Here is a 23,555-nt window from a genome sequence, read left to right on the forward strand (position 1 = left end):
CAGTGCCTTCCCTGGCCCTAGATCCAGGTGTGGGAGGTTCCCTCCTGTCAGGGGGATGATTGCATGATCAGCACTCACTGATTTAACCCAGCTCTGAGGGCCAGAGGGCTGCTGGGGGTGGGCAGAGGTGCTTGAGCAGCCTGAGGGGAAGAAGACAAGCTGGAGCACCTCTGCAGTGGGGAAAGAACAGTACCAGCATCAAAATGGGTTTGGGCAGTCTCTCCTTAGCACTGCCTCCAGCAGATGTGAGCAAGCCCTGTGGAGAGCTGTGGTCTCTTAGGTGCTGCTGCACACACAGGTACAGATGTGGGATGGAGGAAGTGTGGCATGATGCATGTTGTGATGTTTGCCTGCTTTTGCCAGGAGGTGAGCCCCACAAAGTTCCCTGTAGGCTGTGCTCTGTGGGAGCTGGGGGCAGCTGGCCCCTCTGCATTGGAAGGCAGGTCCTCAGCCAGGTGTGAGAGTCAAACCAGCCCCTGTGCCAGCACCACCAAGCTGGCAAGGAAGGAGTTTGTGGTGAGGTGCTCCTCAGCTCTGGACTTTGCTGTTACTCCTGTCCCAGCTGTAGTGGGGACAGCTCATGCCTGTGACACCGAGGGGGGAGGGCTCCCTGGGCTGCTCTGTTCTGCTCTACGTCTGTTCTGCTGCTGCTGCCCACAGGGCAGGATTGTCATGAGTGGGGGTATTTGATGTGCTAGAAGGGATGGGGATGAGCCATGGCTCACCCAGAGCACCTCTCTTGGTGCTGGACCAGGGGCTGGGGCAGCTCTGCCTCACTTTTACTGTGGCCTCCAAGGGACTGCTCAGCTGTGGAGCTGTCTGGGGACACCTGAAGTTCCAGTAGTTTTGGTCCCTTGCTGGTTAACATTGCTTTCTGAAAGGCCTTTTCATGGTTTCTGCTTGCACCCCATGTTCTTCCTGCCTGTTTCTGAGCTGGGTCCCACAGAACCCCCCTGGTCCATCTCTGCTGAGAGACCTGGGGTACCTAGCTAGGAGGCTTGGCCCTGCTGAGAATCTACAGCCCCCAGGCAGGCAGACAAGTTCCCTCAGCTCTCAGGATACCTGCAGGGAACTAACTCATATAGTGGTGATTATAAAACAAAAAAGGCCAAAGCAGTTACTCAAAAATATATCTTTATTTTTTTCAGTTTATCATCTATTTAAATAATTCAGTTAAAATAGTTTTTATTGCACATTAAAGAACCTTTCTGGATTCTCACTCTCCTCTATAAAATAAGCTCATAGAGAAAGGAAAGGAGAGACTCCTCCACTCAGACACCCTTCACATGCTCTGCATCACTCTGGATTTACAGACCCCAGCAGCCAGTGTGGAGTGGGCTCTGCTCATTATCTCCACAGGGTGCTGGAGGCAGCACGGAGGGCTGTGGCAGGGGGAGCTGGGTGCAGGCCAGGGAGTGTGGGGAAGGGTGCCCCAGCTGCCCCAGGAGCATTTGTGGCTGTGTGGGCACACGCAGCAGCCCCTGGCCCACGGGGGGAGCAGCACAGGAGGTAAAACATGGGTGCTGACACGGCTCTGTGGATGAGGTACAGGTGGGGTAAGACATCCTCCAGGCACTGCCAGTGCCAGGGCAGGCAGATGGGGAGCTGGGTGACTGCAGGAGGAAGTTCTTGCCTGGGCCTGAGCAGGAAAAGAGCAGCCAGCTAACTCCCTGTGAGGGGAAGTCATTTAATGAGCTCCTTGGAAGTTATGTTTAAGGGTTGCCTGAGTGATGTGGAATGGAACAAACTTGCAGAGGATGCACTTCATTACCGTGCTCCAAATTGGATTTCATGCCCTTTCAGATGATTCTTTGGGGATGACTCGGGCTTTCTTACCCAGCTGTGTAGTAACTTGCTCTACAAGCACATTTCTGGTTGTCCTGGCTTTTCATCTCACGAGAAAGAGCTCCTCAGGCCACCACTGGAATCAGGTTTCTATTGAAAATTCAAGTGAGAGCTTTCCTTTTATGCTCTTTTGTGCTTTACCCAAGCCCCTGTCATGCCCTTCCTACACATGACAGCCTGGGGTTTTTCCCACAAGTCCAGCCACACAGCAGAGAGCAATTAGTGTTAATGCTCAATGTGGCATCAATCTGCTGCTGTGGAGCAATTCCTGCCCACATGCAATGGGGTGTGTGCAGCTGGTGGCTAATGCGTGCCTTTGCCCGGTGAGACATCCCAGCTTAGTACCACATCCTGCTCCAGCCATCGCCTGCCACCATTAACTCGAGAACTGATGTTGCTTGAAGCTCCTACTGTCTCTGAGTCCTTGGCTTTTGTGTCTGAGCTTTGCTCAGGGCAGCTTTGACTGCCAGCTCAATCCCTGAGTAAGGGTCTGACCTGGCAGCCCTTCAGTGCTTGTCTGGACGCGTGCCTTTCGCCCCGGACACGTGGGCGCAGCACCCACCTCTTTGGGCACGCGGTGGGTGGGTGACGAGCGTCAGTGCTGGCCGAGCTCCAGCGTGTCAGGCAGCTGCTCTGTGAAGGCGGTCTCCAGCCGCAAAGTGCTGTAATTGGGGGGGGGAGTCCTGGGCAGGGGGCTGTCCTGGGGCAGCGGCAGGCGCAGGGCGGTGGTGAAGGTGGGCAGGTCCTCGTCGATGCACACGGGGTTGTCGTGGCCCTGCCCCTCCAGGTCGCCGCCCTGCGGAGCCTTCCCGGAGCCGCCCCGCTGGCGGTCGTGCCACCACTTCTTTGCCTTCTGCCACTGGTGCCGCAGGACGATGGACAGCGAGTCGATGAAGAACACCTCCACGATCTCGATGACGCAGACCACCGAGCAGCTCATCCAGAGGCCCAGCTGGCCCCCGAAGTTGGACAGAAGAATGACGAGCTGGAAGAGCAGAGCGCAGAGGTTAGGGTCTGCAATGGGCACGTGTCCGTGCTGCCAGTACAGCAGGCAGGGAGCCCGAGCCGGGGTATTCCCAAATGCAGTGGGCCCATCTCTGCTGCTGTTCTCTCTGGCTCTGCATCAGGAGTCTGCAGGCTGCTGCTGGACAGGCAGAGACGTGGCCTGAGATAAGGGCTAGAAAGGGCAGGACCAGCCCAGAGGTGCATATCTGAGATCAGCTTCCTGCCCCTGCCTGTGTGGGATTGCTCCCCTGGGCAGGTGAAAGCTTCCAGCATGCGTGGGAGGAAGTGCTGTGTCTCCTGGGAGTAGGGACCAGCATGCTCACTCACCGTGTTGGCAGGATTCTCCGAAATGAATCTCTCGTTCAGGTCCTTGTAAAACACCATGAGGTTGGCAAGGTCTGTCCTGGGGAAACAGGAGGCAGGCAGAGGGTTTAGTAAAACAATAACATGAAACATACTGAAAAACTATGCAAATAACCAGTTGGACCAGTAGGGCTGGGCTGCTCCAAGGGAGCTTTTTCCCCAATTGCCATCATTAGGGCTGCCCAGATCGTATCAGAGCTGGAGGTGCAAGGCAGGAACACACAGGGGGACTTACTTGTTCAGCTTCTTGTTGAGTTTTTGCCCTTTGTCCCAAGAGAGAACTCGGAGCATCCAGTCCTGGAGAACAGACAGAAAATGCAACTGCAGCTGCAGGTTCTTGTGCAGAGATCCTTGGGAAGGGACTCATGCTCCACACCTCCTTGGGCTGGTATGGGTACCGGTACTGAGCGTGTGACAAGCCAGCTGAGCCCAGGGGGATCTCCCAGGACAAATTTCAGTTTAATGGTGGACTCCTGGAGAGGGAGCCCTGAGCTGGAAACTACAGACTGGTCTCTGCGAACAGCATCACTGAATGGTACTGACTACCCTAGGGCCTCCTGCTTTTGTGCTGAGCTCTGGGGTTACTCAATGCCTTCTGCTAGGCTGCTGTTCTGGAGGAGTGCAACTGGGGACTCACCTCTGACACGGTGGATGGCCACTGAGCAATGCTGGTGGTGAGCGCCCACTCCTTGAAGCTGCAGAGAGAGGCAGGATGTCACTTGTGAGCTCTGACTCCCACGCACGCTTTACCTCTGGCTGTGGCAAGGACTCACCTGCAGGCATCTTTGCAGATCTGCTGGCAGCCCAGCTGCTCCTTCACAAACTTTTCGTGCAGTCTGTAGTAGCAGTACACTGCAGGGGAGGAGTAAGATGTGTGTGAGAAGCCAGAAATAAAACCTGCTACCTGTGCTGGAGTGGGATATCTGGGGCATAGGTGGCCTTTGTGGCCATTGCCTACATGGTGGGGATAAAAAGATTTACCCTATAAATATTGCAAAAGACTCTTGAGAAGTGGGTGTCACTTGATAGAGGCATGAAAACTGCCACACCTGGTCAAGCCCTCCACTCGACTGTTCTGTGGTGGGCACAGGTGACAAGCCACCAGGGGAAGTTTCACAAACCAGTCAGTGTGAGCAAGGGAGGCACTTCTGGGTGTGGGGGCTTAAGTGGGTTAAGGCAGATTTGCCTCATCCCAGCATGCTGGGTGTGCAGCAGCTGTGACAGGGACACTGGGGTGCAGGGTGGGTACAGGGGGCTGTGTGACAGGGACCCTGGGGGTACAGGGGGCTGTGTGACAGGGACACTGGGGTGCAGGGTGTATGATGGTTGGTGCTGCAGGGGACAGGACTGGCAGCTGAGGCATGTGCAGTGCCAGAGGAGTTCCAATACTAACTCCAGTTTGGGTTCTTCTTGTAGTTGCAGTACTCGGCCCCCGCGGGTAAGGGCTGTGCGTACTGGGCACAGCCACACGAGTCCACCATGGCCTTCTGGAAGCAGGAGTGCAGGCAGATCTGGGGAGAAAAAACAGAGCTGGGGACTAAGAGGCAGCACCAAGCTCCAGGCCCCAGTGCACTTAAAAACGCCCTACTTATTAACAACAGCAGTGGGATGAGAACCCTGCTCCCCTGGGCCTTCAGGCTCTGCTGTGAGAGAATACAAACAGGCAGAAAGTATGGTGGATGGGTTGAGGCTCTACTGCAAAAAAAAAATTAATATAATCTTCTTGGAGGATTACATATATGGGGGTTCTATGAATGCCCCGACTTCCCCTATAGCCACCAAAAGCTTCAGTGTTGCAGCTGCTCTTTACAGAGTCAAGGAGAGGATTTTCAGCCTGCCATGAATCACTAACTAGGTGTGGGAAGTGACTCACAGCAGCAAACGTTCACAGCTTCCACCAAACCCTGCTGGTGCCTACTGGGAGAGCTGAAGCTGGGAGGATTAACAAGGCAGCAGAGCTGTGGTTTGTGCTAAAACACTGGGACATGCAGGAACAGAACTTCTCTTTTAAATCCGAGTCAAGCCTTTTGGTCCCAGTCCCAGCCCTCCTGAGCACTGAGTTTCGGTGAAGTACTGTTATTAAAAACCTGAGATAATATCTGGGTGATCCTACCTGGCACTATACAACAGCAGATTTCCTACTCCCCATGAAACACAAATTCAACCTAGACCTGGGCTTTGCAGGAGGCAGCAGCTAATGTAAGTACAATTCTGCAAGTGGAGAGTGCCAGAACAACTGACACTCTCCAAGAGGACCCAATTACAGAAACCATGCAAAATTAGTGGAAACTTACTCTGTAAACAAACATCCTGCTATCTGGATACTGATTAGATGGTTTCTGTTATTCTTGGAGTCCTAAAGGTCACAATTTCTGGCTTCAAGGGTTACTAAGCTGCAACCTTTACTTGGCCAATATTTTCCAGTCTCACATTGCTTGAAAATTGCCTAATGAGCTCATGTTCTCTCTTTATCTAACAGGGTGCCTGAGGGAACTTCAAACAGCAACCACTTAGGAATAAAAGTTGGATTTTAAGAAGTGCCGTTGCATTTTACATCAGTGGTAAAAGCAACAGCCCTGTGCTCAGACTGTTCCCAGTCTTGGGTCCTGAACCACAAGTTGTTATAAAGCTTTTTATGCGGGTAGTTTTCAAGCAACTGATAAACCCAAATGTAATGGCTTTACCTGGAGTGAGTAGCTCTTGTTGTAGAGATTTTCCACGGGTATGTCAGCTCCTGTCTCTGTGCAGTCACTGTAAGGTTTGCTCAGCTTGCGAGACCGAGTCTGAGAAACAGAAAAGAACAAAACTTGTATTTTTATTTTTGTTTTGGAGTTCACAGAGAAACCAAAGGATTCAGTGGCACTTTATCCCAGCTCTGAAACTGTAAGTGATAAGGCAGCTTTGAACAGAATGTTTACCTTTTGCTACCTAAAATGATTTGTCAGTCCCTTGTCAAAAAAGGGGATTTTTGTTTCTAATATCAGTTTCCCAAAAAACCTGCTCTGCTGGGATTCTCTGCTGTCCTCCTGGAAACCTGCAGGAATGCAAGGTGGTATAGTCATAGCAGTGAGGATTTTTTAATGCAGAGTAATCCATATGCGTGTTCTCTCCTAGTCTTAGAGGCTGTGCGTTGTTTACTCTGGATGTTTGTGTTCTGAGGGATGGCAGCCGTTGGACAGGGTTTTTGGGTTATTTTTTGTAAGGATCCCCACCTGCCTGAGCTGTTGTTGCACTGGCTGCTCCTGTGCCATGGGTAAACAGCACTTGAGGCTCCACTAGTGCTCAACAGCACCTCTCTAAATCCACTTTAAATCAAATGTTTGTGTCTCTCTCAAATCTTTTCCCAGGTGCTGCTTTGACCCTTCCTCTCAAACGCTAATGACTTTCCCTGTTCGGCAATCTCTGCCCAGAGCAAAGAGCTCTGAGACATGCCAAGTCTGTGCCTGCAAGCTCTGTGAAACCAGGGCTGGGAGCCCCCAAATTCCCGAAATCGGATTCCAGCTGCATCACCCACTTCCTGCAGACTGCCTTACCTCCCTCAGCCCCTGCTATCTTTCTGCAGTAATTATCCACTTTACAATAGAATGGCCTGAAATCACAAGAAACATCCATTTAAGAATCGTTCACCTGTCTTTCTCTCAGAATTTAAAATTCGAATTAAAAATTCTGAACAAAGGATCAATTTAGCAGGAACTTGAAAAGGCTCGTAGCCCCTAGGGCACTGAATGCAGCTCCTGAGGCCTCACCTGATAAGAGCATACCTCACTACTTGGTCTACAGCAAGACAAGGCACTGGGCCAGTACGGTGCAAGTCAGTGCTCTTAGAGATGCTCAAAACTCTCTTTGGAGGGAAAGATGGGATTTCAGTATTAGAGATGCATTACTTCTGAAAAGTACCTGAAACCTGATTTTAAAATCCACATACAGTGTACTACCAGGACTCTGCCTCGGTCCGGGGCTTCCAAGAGATGATCGATCCTTTGTATAGATTTATTTTATTGTGGCTTATGCTCCTACTAAGCTTACTTGTTCCTTCAGGTACTGGAAATTATTTCAAACTCAGTATTTAACTGAAGCACTGTAACTCTGACCAAGCATTGTTTGCATTCCAAGCATCTTGGAATATTTTTGGAGGTGGGGGGGCAGTGCTAGTACCCAGCAGAAACGCATGAGCAATAACCAGACCCTGATGCTGTGTTCAGAGCCCAGCGAGCAGCACCGTGTGGGACACGGCTGCTGTGTCCTCCTTTGTGACCTTGCATGTGGGCACGAGGACTGACCTGGCACCTCGGTGCACCCCCACCACTCAGCAGGCTCTCTGGAATTTTCCTTTCCCTGCAGGACAGTGATCCTCAGCTTCTGTTCTGAGACCAGAAATTGTGTCCGGTTTCTATTTTGGCTGCCTCATTAGGATGCAATTGGATCCCTTCCTCATGACAAATCTTTTATACACAGACGCTAAGATGTGCCCAATCTTGTTTTTTATACTCCAGCAACAGTCCAAACCTGTTGTGCTAAGAACATATTACATTAAATATTGAGACTCTGCCTTCCGTGACTCTGTACGGTGTGACGGTGACAAAGAAAAGAGTCTTGTGAGACTTTGTGTCCTCACACCATCCTGGTTCCCAAACCTCTCAGTCATGATTGACCAAGTTGCTGCCACAGTTTTCCAGACAGCTGGAAGACAGTTATCTATTTGCATTTTGTAAAACATCAGCCTTCTTTTAATGTCTTTTCTAATGCAGGGCCTATCACGATGGGCACACCCAGATAAGCAGGATGGCTGATGCTCTGACCAGACCACCTGAAAGAAAGGCAGAGCTGAAGTGCTCACTTAACAGCCCATTCAGATGAAAGGGGACCTGGCACAGCTTTCGATGCTGTGCCAAAACCCCCTGGGCCAAATGCCTCCTCTGAACTACACTAAAAGGGGCAAGCAGGAGCTGCAGCTCTCCTTGCCTTTGCTCACAGCTGGTAAAAGCGAAGCTGCTGCACACGAGGGTGTTTTTTACTGCTGGGGTAGAGAGAAAGCCAGCAAAAAGAGGCTTACATTCACAAAACAGTTCAAGGGGTTGTCCTGCCACTATCCCTAAGGACCCGACCCCAACGTGGGGACCTGCAGTTCCAGATCTGGCTCCTCTGCCCCGGGGACCCTCGTGGGGTGAAACTCCCTGCTCATTGCTAAAGCCAAATGAGGCACTTGGCAACACATTTCTGTGGTTGTGGATTTTGCTGTGAAAACAAAACCAAAAATCCCCTGGAAAGCAAATGGGTGGAAGAAAAGGGAGAACAAACAATATCCCAGGCCGGTTTGGTTTATAAAGACCTGATTTTCCCACGGCCTCTTTTGTTCATTAAAGTGCTATCACAGGATTTCCCTCAGGGCACTTCAGTCCTGAGTGGGAGGTATTTAAAGGCCTTCGAGCTGCTGGCGGCTCTCGGAAATCACCCCCTCGGTTCTTATTTACAGATGTACCAAGGCAAAGGCGCGTCTGAAAAGGATTGTTGCCACTCACAAAGTGCATCCCGATGGAGGTGGCCGCTGCAGTCTCAATTTCCGTGCCAATGTCTTCAATGAAGGGATACTCGTTTTGGTCGTGGACGATGATCTTGGCCCCTGTGGACGTCACCAGGAAAGGGTTGTAGTCTGCTTCATCAATGTACAGAACAACCTGCAATCCTGAACCACAGAGACAAGGCAGGAAGTTACACCAGGAGCCAGGGACATGTTTTCTGGTCAGGGAGGGCAGCACGGTTCATTTCATTTATCTGGTCTTAAGTAGAACTGTAACAGCCAAGCACAGCCTCTGCCCAGCTCGACCAAGACACCTGCAGCCAGTAACATCCCTTGGTGGTACTGGGTACAACAAACAAATAACATCTGCTGAGAACGTGGCTGGAACTCACTTTAAAAAGTTATATAACTGGGCAGCAGTAATTTCAGCTGGAAAACATTAGTGATGCAATGATATTATCTGTATTCTCAGGCAAGAGTTTGCACTAGTTCAAACAGGCATTTCCCCAATCAGCTTGTACATCTACAGCCAACACATCGCTCACGCTCCAGCAGGATCCAGTTTGCTGAACCACTTGTTATCAAACAGTTCCTCTGCAAACCGACAGGGACACCCTACGTGTGCAAAGTGCCCTGGAACACCATGTGTGTGAAAAATCCTCTGGAACACCCGCTGTATGCAAAGCACCCTGGAACACCCGCTGTGTGCAAAGCACCCTGGAACACCCCCTGTGTGCAAAGTGCCTTGGAACACCCGCTGTGTGCAAAGCGCCCTGGAACACCCGCTGTGTGCAAAGCGCCCTGGAACACCCCCTGTGTGCAAAGCGCCCTGGAACACCCCACATGTGCAAGGTGCCCTGGAACACCATGTGTGTGAAAAATCCCCTGGAACACCCCACGTGTGCAAAGCGCCCTGGAACACCCCGTGTGCAAAGTGCCTTGGAACACCCGCTGTGTGCAAAGCGCCCTGGAACACCCCACGTGTGCAAAGCGCCCTGGAACACCCCACGTGTGCAAAGTGCCTTGGAACACCCGCTGTGTGCAAAGCACCCTGGAACACCCCACGTGTGCAAAGTGCCCTGGAACACCCCACGTGTGCAAGGTGCCCCGCTCACCCACCGTACTCGCTGCCGCCCGTGGAGGTGCTCAGGATGGTCCCGTTCTCGCCGCTGTTGAAGGTGTAGCAGTTGCCGTGGAGGGGGTGATGGAAACGAGTGAAGTGCCTGGAAAAAATCGAGTATCATGACATTGCTCCCTGCCACTCTGTCTGTGGGAGAAAAGCAGCACATCTGGGCTTTGGTTTTGACAGAGACAGATCAGGACTGATTGGGGGGTGTTATTACTTCTTTTCATGAAGTTTATTCTGCTGAAAGATGTGGGTCTCTTTCTGAGTAACTTAAAACTGCATGGCAGTACGATCTAGTTTAATATGTTGGGAGATGGAAACTCGAGGAAGTTTTAATGTGGGAATGGGGGTTAATAGCAAGGGGGAGGCAGATTCACAGAACTAGCTGGAATTCAGCAAATACCAAATATTCCATTCCTACATATTATGGACTTGGAAATAAGCTATTAAAATGGCAGGAATTTTCTGTGCACTGACCTTTTGTCACAAGATAGGCCATCAAAGAAACATGTCAGTAGAAGGTCATCAGCAGAATAACTCAATTTTTCTTTAGTCTCCAGGGGAATTTGTGCCATGATGTTCATGTAATGCAGCTTGTACCACTCCTGGATAGCGTTAACACCCGAACTGAATGTGTACAGGGCACACTCACTGCTGTTGTTTGCATCACACTGGCCAGCACAAAAGGGAAAAAGCATTTCAGATGGACTGAAATCATGGATTCTACAAGGCAGGTGTAAATCAAGGATTGTACAAGGTACATCTGATAGTGTTACTCTTCCACAGAAATAACCATGCATGAAGTTACAGTGGGCATCAAAGACCTTTTATGCAGGGCTAAGTGATATGACCAAATATTTCAGGACTAAAAAAAAGTTCACAGATGACACTGACTCTATTTGAGAAGACTTCAGGAAAGTACTTCTCTTCCAGAGAGCTGGAGGTGCATCCGCAGCAGCCATGGGGGCTTAGGCAGAGGAGCAGGCACGGCGCTCTTCACCACTGTGCCAAAGCCACCAGAGTGGGCAATAAAACCTGCCCGAGGGACACTGACCCCAACAGAGCCCTTTGCTACCCCACAGGGACTCGCTGGCCAGGACACAGTGACACTCACCAGCTGAAAGCCAATGATGTCATTGGAATCGCCCGAGTTCACGATGGACGAATCCTTGTGAAAGACACTTCCCTCTATTTTCCTCTTCTGCCCACTGTGCAGGTCAGTCGCTGTCCTGGAGAAGTCCTCGACCTTCAGCAGAGGGATCTGCTGGAAGAAGTCGCTCCCTGTGCTGTTCCAGTCGTCCACCGACCTGCGCACCTTGGACTTGCCCTCAGAAAATCCATAGAAAGTTTCCAAAGCTTTTTTTGTCTCTTTGTCCAATTCAGATAAATATTCTTTCATGGCACTGTACCTGCATGGAAGAGAACATGACAATGACACCCCATCCAACCTCACTGCCCAGCTCTGCCTGCTGCACTTTGGATGCCATGGCTTGGGACACAATTCCCCGTGGAGGTCTCACACCAGTTTCTCACATCAGCGGGGGCAGACACAGTCATATCCACGGAAAGATCTTGAAGCAAGGACCCCAGGAAGCAGAGCAGACTGTACTACAGAGCAAGTTCTCCCAAGACTCTCAAGCTCCCTAAGGTGGGAAGTCTGAGGAGGCAGAGTATGTGGAAATAAGACTTCATCTGTGAAGAGTAACCAAAGACCTGGATCCCCGTGGGGACCGGGTGGGAATCTGGCAGCAGAGCAGAGAGCAATGTAAAAACATGATTTGACAGGAGAAAAAGTGTTGTTGATGGATAATGTCAAAATCTCCCATAAGGAAAGAAAGAAGCAGAAGAGGAGTGACAGCCCCTTTCCATTCTTTAGGAGATAGCGCCGTTTGTAAACCTGGAACTTTGGTCCTGGGAAGAAGGGAATTTGGAGAGCCAAAGAGCTGACAGGGACTGTCTGGAGTAGAAAGCAGCATGAACCGAGCTGAGGTCAGCAGGCAGCAGTGAGGGGTGAGAGTGTAAGCCACACGGCACAGGGGGGATGCGGCATACCGGGTGCTGTACAGGGAAAACCCACGGTCGGGAAAGTGCTGAGAAGCAGCACCGGGACGAGCTCGGGAAGGAATCTGGTGCTGTGCTGACCTGCCATCCTCCCACCAGCTCCCCAAGCCTTACTTGTAGGGGTTGATGTTGCAGATGGTGACGGCGGGGAACGGCAGCTTCTGGAACTGGACGGTGACGGACACCGAGGCGCTGTAGTAGTTCATGAGGAGCTCCGCGCACTGCCAGAGGATGAGCCCCACGGCGCTGAGGGTCAGCAGGATCCAGAGCAGGCGGCGCAGGCGGCCGCGGGACACCACGATGCGGCGGCAGCCGTGCGTGTTGGTGTTGAGGCAGTACCAGCGCATCAGCTCGCTCAGCGTGGGCGCCTGCGGGCCCCGCACCGGCAGCGTCCGCTTCAGCCGCGCCGTGATCTTCTTACCGGGAGCCGTGGCGGCCGCTGCGGGCGAGCCGGGCACTGAGCGGGCGGCTGGGGGATCGCCGCCCGCCCACCGCCCGGTGCCCCGCCACACCGCGACCGCAGGCTTCCGTCCCGCCCGGCCCCGCGGAGCCGTCACCCGGCACCCCACCCCTTTCCCGGTGTTCGATCCCCGGAACGGCCGTCCCGGCGAGGATCGCGCTCGCCGCGCCTCACCTCGGCCGCTCTCCGGGCCCGGAGGCGCCATGCTCCGCTCCCAATCCCGGCGCCGCTGCTGATGGGGCGGCCGGCGGCCGCCACGGCACCTACCCCCGGTACAGCCCCGCCCCGGACCGCCCCGCCCCGCCCCGCCCGCCCCGCTCCACGGCCGCGCAGCGCCGCCCCACGGCGGCGGCCGGGGCTGAGCGGGGTGCCCGGAGTAACGGGCCCGGGCGGGGCGGGCGGGTCCCGGGAGCGGGGCCGGAGCCCCCGGTGTGGCGAGCCGGGCTCCGAGGGGCGGGGCCCGGGCGGGGCTTCGGGGGCGGGGCCCGGGCGGGACCCAGCCCCGCCCTCCCGTGCCCGCCCCGAGCCGCGCCAGCACCCAAGATGGCGGCGCTGCGGCAGCGTCTGCCCGTCGCCAAGGTGGCGGCGCGGTCACGTGGCACCGCGCCCCGCCCCGCCCGCTGCATGGCGGCGCCGTGAAGCGGCGGAGCCGCGGCCCGACCCGGCCCGGCGGGATGCGGCGGCCGCCGGGCTGAGCTCCGGGCCGAGGCCGGGCGGGCTGAGCGGGCCGAGCGCCGGGCGGGGATGCGCGCTGCGCCGTGCCGCCATGTCGCGGGTGAGCGGCCCCGGGCCGGCCGGCAGCGCCAAGGAGAAGCGCTCCTTCAGCAAGCGGCTTTTCCGCGGGCGGGCGGCGGGCGGCGGCGCGGGCTCGGCCCCGACCGCCGCCCCGGCCCCGGCGCCGTCCGGGCGGTCGCTCGGCGGGTTCATGAGCCGCGTGCTGAAGACTCTCTCCACGCTCTCGCACTACAGCAGCGAGCCCGAGCCCCGCGGAGCGCTCGCCCCGCGCCTGCCCCCGCCGCAGGCGACGGGCGGCCTGGGCAGCTGCTTCCCGCCGGGCCCGCCGCGCAGCCCCGAGCCCCCGCCGCGCCCCGCCGGCAGCTCCGAGGCCGTGCCCGGCGTGGCGGGGCTGCGCAACCACGGCAACACCTGCTTCATGAACGCCATCCTGCAGTGCCTCAGCAACACCGAGCTGTTCGCCGAGTTCCTGGCGCTGGAGCAGTTCCGCGGCGGGCCGCCCCTCGCCGACGGGCCGCCGCCCGCGCCCGGCGAGGTCACGGAGCAGCTGGCGCAGCTGGTGCGGGCGCTCTGGACGCTCGAGTACACCCCGCAGCACAGCCGCGACTTCAAGGTGAGCGGGGGCCTCGTCCCTCGAGGCGGGAGGAGCGAGCACAGGGCCGCCGGGAGCAGCCCTGGAGGGCCGGTGCCCGCCGTGCGGGTGCGGGGCTGGCGGGGCAGCCGTGGCTCCCAGCAGGTTCAAACGTGACACAACGTGCCCCCATCACACGGGCACCGCGGGCTGCCCCGGTCACCAGCTGTGGTGGGTAGCTCGCCACTGGTGTGAGCACCCACGCGGCGGGGAGAAGCCTCTGGTCTTGCCAGCTGCGTGCTGGTAGCTCTGGAGTGCTGTTCCCGCTTCCAGTATCCTCCTAGAGCAGCAGAACCTGATTGTGTGACAGCGTTGGACACCCCGGCAGCACCCTGGGGATGGGACAGGTGCTGCCACTGTGCTCTTTGCTCACGGTGTTCAATGCTGGCTGATTGCTCTGGAAGGTTTTTATGGGTGAAAATACCCATTTTACTGTTTCATTCCTCTATTGTGCTACCGTTAGGGAAGTTTCAGCTAACTGTTGTTTGGGAGTTACGAGTGTGCATGGAAGGAGGCTATTGGGAGCTGTGCCTCATAGTCTACTAACCAAGAGCTTGTGAGTCTGGGCTGATTTGGGGGTGTGTTTCAGGAGTACCTGCTTGGACTCGCTCGTCTTTGGCCCCACGATGTTTTCCGTCAGGCAGCCCCTGCCCAGCCCGGGCCTTGCGTCTGCCCCAGGAGCTGTTGGAGCAGAGGGCTTGGTCCTTGCGCTGTGGCTTAAAAACACCCTGCCATGGTTTTGCATGTAATCAGGCACAACTGTTTTAAAAGTCCTCTAGGTCTACTTTGCCTCTTGGAACAGGGAGAAATGTTATTCCTGGCACAGAAGACTCTCTGGCCATGTGATAGAATCAGAGGGTGGATAGTAACTTCCACACTGTGAACTTAGAGCTACTTGGAGGGAATTTTAGGGGAATTTTTCTTGCAGAGTGACTTGCAGAGGAGATGTTCAAATGCTTGAAAACACAGCAAGAACATCATTGACACAGTCTTGTGCGCTCTGCCTGCAGTTCAGCTGGGGTGCACAGCTGGTAGGGACTGGGTCCCCGAGTCAGCTCTCCCTTGGCACCTGCTGGATGGTGACATGTCCTGGAGGGTCCTCTGAGGTGGCAGGGACCTCTGGCACCCTCAGTCATTTGGATGGATGCATGGCCAGCCCCTCTTCCCTTTGCTTCTCCTTTTGAGGCAGCAGTCCCATAGCTATGCCGGGGCATTCCCTGGAGACCCTGGCTGTTTGCCTTCTCTCAGGATGCCTGCCACAAGGACCACGTGTGGCTCTGGACTTTTCAGGAGAGGTTTTTATGGGGGAGCGCTTGAAAAGCCGATTGCTCGGTGAGTCCGGTCTTGGCAGCACCATGGGGCACTCGCCTTGACCTGCCACGGCTCCTGCGGTGGTGTGGGAGGAGAAGAAATTGTGGATTTCTCCTGAGTAATAGCAGGATTGTCTTCTGACAGTGGAATGAACTGATAGAAGGGGGAGCAGCTCTCTTTCTAGGCCAGGCTCTGCTGTTCACACAGGCTGTGGGAGCAGGGCTGGGATACGAGTGACAGCAGGAGGAAGAGCATCAGGACCAGGGATTAAATTAAGGCCATGTTCCATGGGTGTTGATAGTAGAACTTTGCTGTTTGCAGGCATTGCTGATGGTAAGCGAGTGATGTTCTGCTTGTGGATGGAGCTGGAGCCCATCCATCTCCTACCTGCCAGGTCCCTGGAGGTTTTAAAAAGCCTCTTGCTGGAGGGAATCTGGTCCCAGTTGATCCAGTTCAGCACTGCACAGTGCCAGCACCCTGCTGCAGGACTGTCGTTGTGTCAAGTGCTGTTCCCTTATAGAGGTCAATTACTTCTAATATGAAATTAACGTTTCTAAAGACAGTTAAGTCGCCTGAACCTGCTATTAAATTCAGTTCTTAATTAAACTTTTTCTCAACAGCAGATTTGCACAGTTCATTTACAAATGTAAACAAGGGGGTTAGGTTGGAGAAAGGCAAAGATTGGTGTTTTCATTCTGGAAACTGCTGCTTCTCCCCAAAACAAGGAAAACACCCCCCCAGCTTGTTCTGCTTAGAGGGTGGAACATTCCTGATCTGCCCTGATGTAATTGTTTTTAAGGGTGTAAAGTGTTTTCACATAGTAATTTTGGGCTTTCCCTCCAACAGTAATAGCCACTGACAGTAATATTTATTTGATAGGCAAAAGGCTCTTTATTCAGCATGCTTTCAAATCCATGTCTTGGGGTTTTTTTGCTATTTTTCCTCTTTTGGCAGCAAATGTAACTGGGAAAAGGCACTTCCTAATTCCTAAGTACTTCTCTGCAGGTGCTAAATGTATTTTCGGATAAAGGATAATATTTATTTTCCTGCTTATTCTTATATCTGTAGACTTCTCTCTTGGAAGAGAGGAAATTATTTTCAAGGGAGCGTGTCTTAAAGTCCTTGTGGACAGGGGCCTTTGAAGGGATGATTTTTGGAATGCTTTTTACCCTCAGCTAGTTCTCCTTGGTAGTGTCTTCACTCTTTTTCAGTTGGTCTTCAGGAAACAGCCCATGTCGTGGATCTCTGAATGATGTAGCTTCTGAAACCGAGGAAATGCAGTTCAAACAACTGGTTTCTGATAAATGGTTCATCCTGTAGCTGCAGGTTGAGGGGAGAGCCTGGCAGAGAGCTTATGCATAGAGGGAGGATGCCAGGAGTGCTCTCAGAGCAGGGGGTGTAGGAGGCTGAGGTAGTAGGAGAAGGTCCTAAGGACTGGACTGAGAGGTGGAAGCAGAAGGGTTGAGGTTCCTGGGTTGGGAGCCTGGGGAGCAGAATGGGAGCTCCTTGGCAGAGCTGGCAGTTCCTGGGTTTCTCTGCTGAGGATGACTTTCCCAGTGGTCCTGTGCTCCTTTGCTGTTTGGTTTAACAATCCTTCTCTTCCGATTGCTCAGGGGGTTTTGTTTTCCTGCCCAAACAAAGCTGCTGCTTTCACAACAGGGGCCGATATTGCAGCTCGTGCTTCCTCTTTCCCCTTTGTGGTGGTATGACAATGGTGACAAACATCTATTGTATAAGCAGGGCTTTGGGCTTGTTTTTTTGCAGGGAGCTGTCCGTCCTGCCTGCAGAGTTCCTGGGAGTGTCAGACGGGGAGGACAGAGCACCCTTTGTACTGGGAATAGGTCTGCAACACTTGGAGGGGATGGTGGGGGTTGTCAGCGAGAAGGATTTTGATTTAAACTAATTGGGCTTGAAAAATTATGTTCTTATGCAAATCCTCTGCCTTCTGTGAAGTGTGGATCTTCTGTGAATGATGAGGATCTTTCTGTTTTGAGACTTTCTTTGCGGCTCTAAGGCAGTTGTACACTGAAGCATGCCAATGTCTAACAAGTCCTTTTGCACGCCAGAGCTGGGATTGCTTTTCTTGTCCTACAAGAAGATGGCCTTGGCTGTGACCTGCAGCACATTCCGCAAATACAGCACAGTCACCGTATCTCATTTGGGTTGGATTGTCAGAATCGGATCTGAACCCAGAATGAATCCCTGTTGGTAGAGCAGGGATTATTGTGCCAGGTTAAAAGTGCTGGTTCCTTTTTTAATTATTTCTTTTTAAACGTATGTTTGGTTTGAGATTTCCAAGTAGCTGCTTGGAGCTTGTTTCAAGGTGTTTTGAGAATGCATTTGGTGCAAATATCTCACTTTGAAACAAGGAATCTGCCAGCTATGTTGGGCACTTCTTTGGGAGTTAATCACTAACTCCTGAGTTATGAAGGAACTCCTGGAAGCATTGACATGGTCAGATCTTGGCCTCCTGTTGGAGGTGCAGTGAGAGCAGTTCTCAGCGGGGGCTGCTGAGGCAGCGTGGGTGTCGGGAGCCCTCGGTCCAGCTCACAGAGCTGTCAGCCCCAGGCCCTTCTGCTCCCCAGAGCCCTTGTGCCTTGCTAATGGGGCCAGTGATGTGTCAGATGTGATCTCCTGGATTGTATGTAATTGTCTTGCTCTCTGCCTAGCACAGGGTCAGTTATTTTATTCTGGATTTTAAATATTTCTGCAGAGAGTAAACTGTCCTCCTTCTGCATAGAAGGATGGAAAAAAGGGACATGAAAGGATAAATGTGAGACCCTTCACCCTTTCCCTCCTGGTCCCTTGGTTCCTGGTGCTTCAGTTTCTGTGTTGCTCTAAAGAGGCTTTGAGGGGGTTAGGTAATATGGGATGTTGAAGTGCTTGTTGCAGTTCAGTCCAGATGCTTCAAATGCATCATACTGAGGAGGCTTATCCTAGGACTGCTCTGGGAATTGGAGTTAACACACTTTCCATGAAACAAAAAGCAAATTACAAATTTTTGATGGTTTTGTGATAGTTCTTGACATCATGGAAATGCAGTTCACTGGGCTCACAAAGGTCTGGCAGTCTTGCCACATTACAACTTCTTTTTGTTTGTTTGTTTTTTAAATGTTCATTATCAATAAGATGTCCATTATTGCATGTATGGTTTGTTTTGTTTTGCTTATTTTCTTGCCTGATTTTCCTTATAGTTGCTTTACTCACTTTCTACACACATGCTCCTAAACCCCCTGGGAAGGGTTTCTTACAGCAGATCTGGTTGCCTTAAGGCAGCTGCCTGACTTACCAGTGAAATCCAAATGCTTTCTGGGTATTTTTGTGTTATGCTTCAAACTTTGATCTGAGTGAGTGCAGCACAAGGCTGGGGAGCTGAGGCTGAGCTGCAGTCCATAGGTTGGATGTGGTTTGCTGAGGGTGTTCTGCTAGAGGGGGCAGTAGAAGTGTGGTGTGGGTGCTCCTCTCTGGAGCAGGGGCTTGAGTGAGGCAGGAGAAGAGACCCCAGTGTAGAACAGCTCTGCTGCTCCACTGCCAGGTGGCCCTGGGGGCTGGCAGGACTTTCTGTGAGGCTGGAAGGGCAAATGTACATCGTGGAAAACATGGTTTTCTGTCTTCTGAGCTTCCAGGTTCTTATTTCCACGCTGTTGTGCAGAATGCCACATGGTGAATGTATGAGAAGTGTGTCGTGCCTGGCAGGCTGTGGAAGCGGCGAGGGGGATGCATGTTCCCAGGCAGCTTAATTGGGTCTGTGTTGCTCTGTGCTTTGTGCTTGGCCACTTGACTGGAGTGAACCCATTCTTCCTGCCATTTGAGCAAAGCATTGCTTAATGAACTTGCTTGCATATGGCTGTGTCACTGAAGGGAATGTTTGTTATAAAGTGCAAGGGGAGGCTTCTCAGAGCGGTAATGATGGGATTCCCCCCACCTCAGTTTCTGTGTCCAGCTTGGGACCTGAAGCAAAGTCTGGAGGGAGCAGGAGAGATGCAGACATGCAGTTGGAGCACGAGCTCCTTGGGCTGCCGAGCCCAGTCTTCACATCCATCCTCTGTGCCAGCATTTACTGATAGTCCTTTACTGAACTGCTCGCTCTCCTGTTCCTCAATCCCTTATTCCTTTGAATCCCACCCGATGCTCTTTGTAGCAGGAAAACAAGCCCTTGCTGAGCAATATGGGATTTCTGCTCTTCATAAGGGTGAATTCTCCTGGCAGCCAGCACTGACTCCTGGCAGTGCCTTCTGGCAGCAAGACCTGCACTCCTGAGAAGGGTCTGGAGAGGAGTGTGCCAGCTGGGGAATGCAGCACCCACAACCTGCCTCTGTCCATGCACGCACACACACAGAGCAGCCCTGGATAGCATCATCTGGACAAACTTCACTCTCTCCTTGTGCATTGAAGGAGGGTGGTTAATGAGGATTAACAGGCTTCAGCCTGGAAGGGTGAGAGTGGCTGCTGGCATGAGAGCTGTTAGGCAGGGGCTGATGTGGTGATGCTTCTTGTCTGGGCTTGTTAAACGTGGTGGAGAATCCCTCTGGTGCTGCTCCCTGTCGTGTTCTTCTTGGATTTGCTTCCTGAAGTATTCTCATAAGGGCTGTGCTTGTTGCCCTCTGCGTTGCACAGGGCAGGACTGTGGGGACACGGGCTGCCCAGGGAGCTGCCATGTCCCGTGGGGTGCTGCCTGCAGAGCCGTGGTGCCTCTGGATGCCCACAGGGCAAGGGAGGAGTGTTTTGTCCTGCCCTGGCTGCTGTGACAGACCTCCTGTCATCAAAGCTCCCTTCTCCCTGCTTGGTGCCTGTGGTAAGGCCAAGTCCACAGTGATCTCTTCTGCCCCTGAATGGAGGAGCTCCCTTCCTGAGCCCTGGGGCCTGAGCCACACTGCTGGCTGGGTACTGGTCTCCCCAGAAAAGAGCATCTCCAGAGAGGGGAAAGTGTGTCTGTGTGTGAGCAGAGAGTAATTCAGGTTGTCTGCTGTAGAACTTATTCAAGCGCAGAACTGTGGTTGTGGGCTTGAAAAAGAGAAATAATGTGATTGAGCATAACTCACTGTTCAACAGAAGATAAAGAATAGCCTTTCTCTCCTGTGCATGTGTGTCATTGGGTCAGGTCTCTAATGAGCTGACTTGATCTGTTCACGTGCAAAATCCTTCCACAGCTGCTTCCTAGCAGGGCCACGCTGGAAAATAGCAGAGTGGCATTTTTCCTCTAGTTGTCTTTGTGATCTGGAGCAATAATAGCAGCAAAGAAGAGGCCAGTAGTTCAGCTCTGTTTCGATCTATTTATTGCATCTCTTTAGAGCAGTCGATGAATTATTATTAAACTTTCAGTGGCCTGGTAAAAAATGGTAATGTGTCTTTGCTGTAAATCTGCTTTTTGGGCAGGCAGGGACTGATCCGGTTACAGGGTGCTTGCATTAGGGATACATAAATGGGATTGATAGGAAATTGGGATTTTTCTCCCTTATCTCTTTGGATGGAGCCACTTCATTCAGGGTGTCTGTGTACCAGTGCAGGCACATCTGGTGGAAAGTGATCCCCCCACCTCCTGCCAGGCTCACAAGGGCTGAGCTGAGGAAAGGGCTGGAGGTGCTGTGCATCATGGACGGTGTTGGGAGGCAGTGTCAGAGTCCATGCCCACTCCTGGTGCCTCATAGCTGAAACAGCTGTGCCGGAATGGTTCTGGGGTCGTTCTTAATACCCTGTGGTGCTGGACAGAAGCTGGTCAGATGTGCCAACTCTGCTTACAGGAGAACCAGATTAGGGGCAGAGGATTAATGGCTCTTGGGGGTTGGTAAATGTGGTGGTTTTCACGTGCTTTTTAAGCCTTTGTTTCTTAACTCTGTATCTGAATCCAGTTACAGTTGCTGTTGCATTACTGAAGGATCAGCAAAATGAGGTGTTTGTTGTCTTAAGTGATGAGAAAAAAAGAGGAGTGAAGGTTTAGGGTTATGGCAAGGGCAAGAAACCTTCTGCTAGGCTGCAAGGGCAGACTTGAAAGTAAATATGGAGAGGTGCTGGGTGGCCAGTGCGCTGTGATGAGGTCTTGCTCATTTGTCTATTTGCCTATCAAATGTTCCTGGAGCTGTTCAGGAAGGGGCAGTTGGGCTGCTGAGAGCCTGCAGTCCCCCACCCACAGCACAGGGTTGTGGGGCTCCCAGCTGCTGTACAGCCCTGTCTGTTGCTGAGGGCTGTGGGGACCCTCCCATGCTGTTCTGCTGCTGCCCTCAGCCCACCAGGGAGTTTGCTGGGGGACAGGGAGGCGTGTGGGGCTGTGTTTGGTGCTGACCCATCAGGCTGGGGGAGCTGTACTTCAGGAGTTCCTGGAATTTCTCTCAGTTGTTAAATTGTTTATTTGCGTCGGCGCCTCTATCTCTCTCAAATGTAATCATGTCCCTCAGCACTGACTGTTCTGACTGTGTGTCTGGTGTTCCCCTCAGCACCGTGCGTGTCTGGGGTTGCTGCTGCAGCCCCCTGAAACGGGCTGGGAGGAGGGCACTCAGCATTCCCTGGAGCAGCAGCTGCAGGGGTGGAAGCAGTAATGGACCCACTTGTAGCAGTGCTGGCAGGAAGTGTGAGTGACGCTGGGAACGTGCTGCTGGTGCTGGAGTGTTTGTTCAGCGGAGCCTCCTGTGAGGAAGTTGCATCTGATATTTTGTAGTGCTTCCTGAATCACTTCCAACATCTTGTGATGTGTCTCCACAGGCAGCTCTTTATCCTTAGTCCACTCAGGCTGCAAGATAGAGCAATTATCATGGATATGCTTTTGAGCTGAGCAGTGACACAGATACAGAGCAAGGCACGTGACTGCTGTGCATCCGTGGCTTTGCTGTGCTTGGGATTGGTACAGACCGGCTGCTCCCTGTGGGACACGCTTCAGTAAAAGCCAGGGAAGCTCTGGACTGATGTGCTTGCCTTTGGGGAAGAGGCAATAACAAATATTACCCTGGATTCCCAAAGTCCTTATGCTTCTGTACAGAACCCCTCCGTGTCCCCTTTTCACTTGAAATACTGGATTTGCTTCCTCCCAGCAAAGCCAAGAGCCTTTCATCATCAGCTGTGTCTAGACGGGCCCTTGAAGTGCAGTGCCAGTGCCTGTTGGCTCAGCTCAGTGGCACAAAGGACACCAGATAAGGCAGCTGGTTCTGGCTGATGGGAGAGCGTCGGTGCTGCCTGCTCCCATCACACCTGTTCGTGTCTTGGCACACAGGGGCCACACACTGCTGGGGACATGGGCATGGATGGTGTCTCAGCACTTCTTTCCCTTGGCTCTCTGTGTCAGCTCACTGAGAAGAACGAGCTTGGCTTTGTTGTGACCTGCAGTGCTGCTGGAGCCCTCCTCCCTCAGTGGGAGTAGGTGGGAGTAGGGGACACCATCCCCTGGGGCTGAGCTGAGGGCACTGGGTTGGGAGGGGTGGGTACAGCTGTCAAAACTCAAGTGTCTTACTGCAGGAGCATGTGTAACTGTTCTGGAGGGATGTAGTGAGGTGACCACTAAAGACTGGACTATAATCTCTGCTTCACGTATTAGTGATTGATTTTCAGTTTGAAACTTGACACAGTAATTTAAGGGCTAAATTTAATTTTCAGTGTAGTGTTTTTTTGTTTTTTTGTTTTTTTTGAACAAAGTTAATGTTTGCAAAGCAAGTCTCCACATGTATGCCTTACATTCTTCCCTGCATCATTGTTTGGGGGCATTCAGCTCACCTTTCTGCTGGGAGGGTGAGAGGTATCAGGCTGGTACCTGAAGAGACTTTTTTGGATCCATTTTATGGATTATATTTTATCATTTTATTTCTGCCAGTGCATTTTGCTTTGCTTAACAGGAACTAGGAACAGAGAAGGCTATTTGGTCTCCATTAATCTTCAAGTGCCCACAGACTGCTTCAAATTTTTCTCCCCCATAAAAAGCAGCATCCCAAGCTGAGGTTTACACTGGACACCAAGCAGAGGTGCTGGGGTCACACCAGAGTGTTGGCTGGGGACCACTCCCATGGTTCAAGCTGTGTGCACATATTTTATGTGGGAGGGTGCTGTCCGTGCACAGCAGGGGCAGTAAATCTGCTGTCAGAAGGGCTGCACATATGTAATGAGAGCAGATTATTTCTGTTTTCCATTATTTTGCAGCCTTGAGACAAGGTGGACAGATTATAGAGCATAGAGAGTATATATTTATCAGTCCTTTCCTGCCTCTTTCATCACCACCCCCTCCCTGGTGACCCCATTTTCAGAGGGATAAAGCAAGCAACCCAGCCTCATTTCTCAAATCTGTTGCAAAGTCTGATTAGAGGAGTGAGGCGCATGTGCAGCCCGCTGGGCCTGGGCTCCGCAGCCCTCCCACCCATCCCTGCCCTGCAGGTTCTGTCTGGCCTCTGCTCGTGCCGCTGTCCCCCTGGGGGTCCCGCTCAGGAAGTCAGAGTGCTGTGGGAACGGGTGTGCCAAGGGTGTAGGTGCAGCACGTCATGGGATAGCTGCTGCCCCAGGGATACCGTGGCTCCTTGTGTGCAGG

The 23,555-nt window shown here is 52.8% G+C and overlaps 2 protein-coding genes across 9 annotated transcripts in view; one reads left to right on the forward strand and one right to left on the reverse strand.

The window, feature by feature from the left end:
* Positions 1-1,164: 1,164 nt before the first annotated feature.
* On the reverse strand, positions 1,165-12,598 carry SCNN1G (sodium channel epithelial 1 subunit gamma). The gene is made up of 13 exons (XM_040079577.1): positions 12,553-12,598; positions 12,033-12,357; positions 10,972-11,266; positions 10,335-10,528; positions 9,851-9,954; positions 8,733-8,896; positions 5,898-5,996; positions 4,607-4,724; positions 3,987-4,065; positions 3,851-3,908; positions 3,449-3,510; positions 3,178-3,253; positions 1,165-2,830 (listed from the first exon to the last, which is right to left on the reverse strand). Exons 1-13 carry the CDS (start codon positions 12,581-12,583, stop codon positions 2,441-2,443), a joined length of 1,995 nt encoding a protein of 664 aa, XP_039935511.1. The 5' UTR covers positions 12,584-12,598; the 3' UTR covers positions 1,165-2,440.
* Positions 12,599-13,144: 546 nt separating this feature from the next.
* Positions 13,145-23,555, forward strand: part of USP31 (ubiquitin specific peptidase 31) — a 29,842-nt gene continuing 19,431 nt past the window's right edge. For all 8 annotated transcript variants that reach the window (XR_005703248.2, XR_005703250.2, XR_005703251.2 and 5 more), the window contains exon 1: positions 13,145-13,726. Coding sequence is in view for 2 of the 8 variants with exons in the window: in XM_040079571.1 (XP_039935505.1) it covers positions 13,145-13,726 (582 nt within the window). In the remaining 6 variants the exon portion in view is untranslated. The remainder of the gene's footprint in view (positions 13,727-23,555) is intronic.

Source organism: Hirundo rustica, chromosome 15 (genome assembly GCF_015227805.2).
Source record: "Hirundo rustica isolate bHirRus1 chromosome 15, bHirRus1.pri.v3, whole genome shotgun sequence".
NCBI lineage: Eukaryota > Metazoa > Chordata > Aves > Passeriformes > Hirundinidae > Hirundo > Hirundo rustica.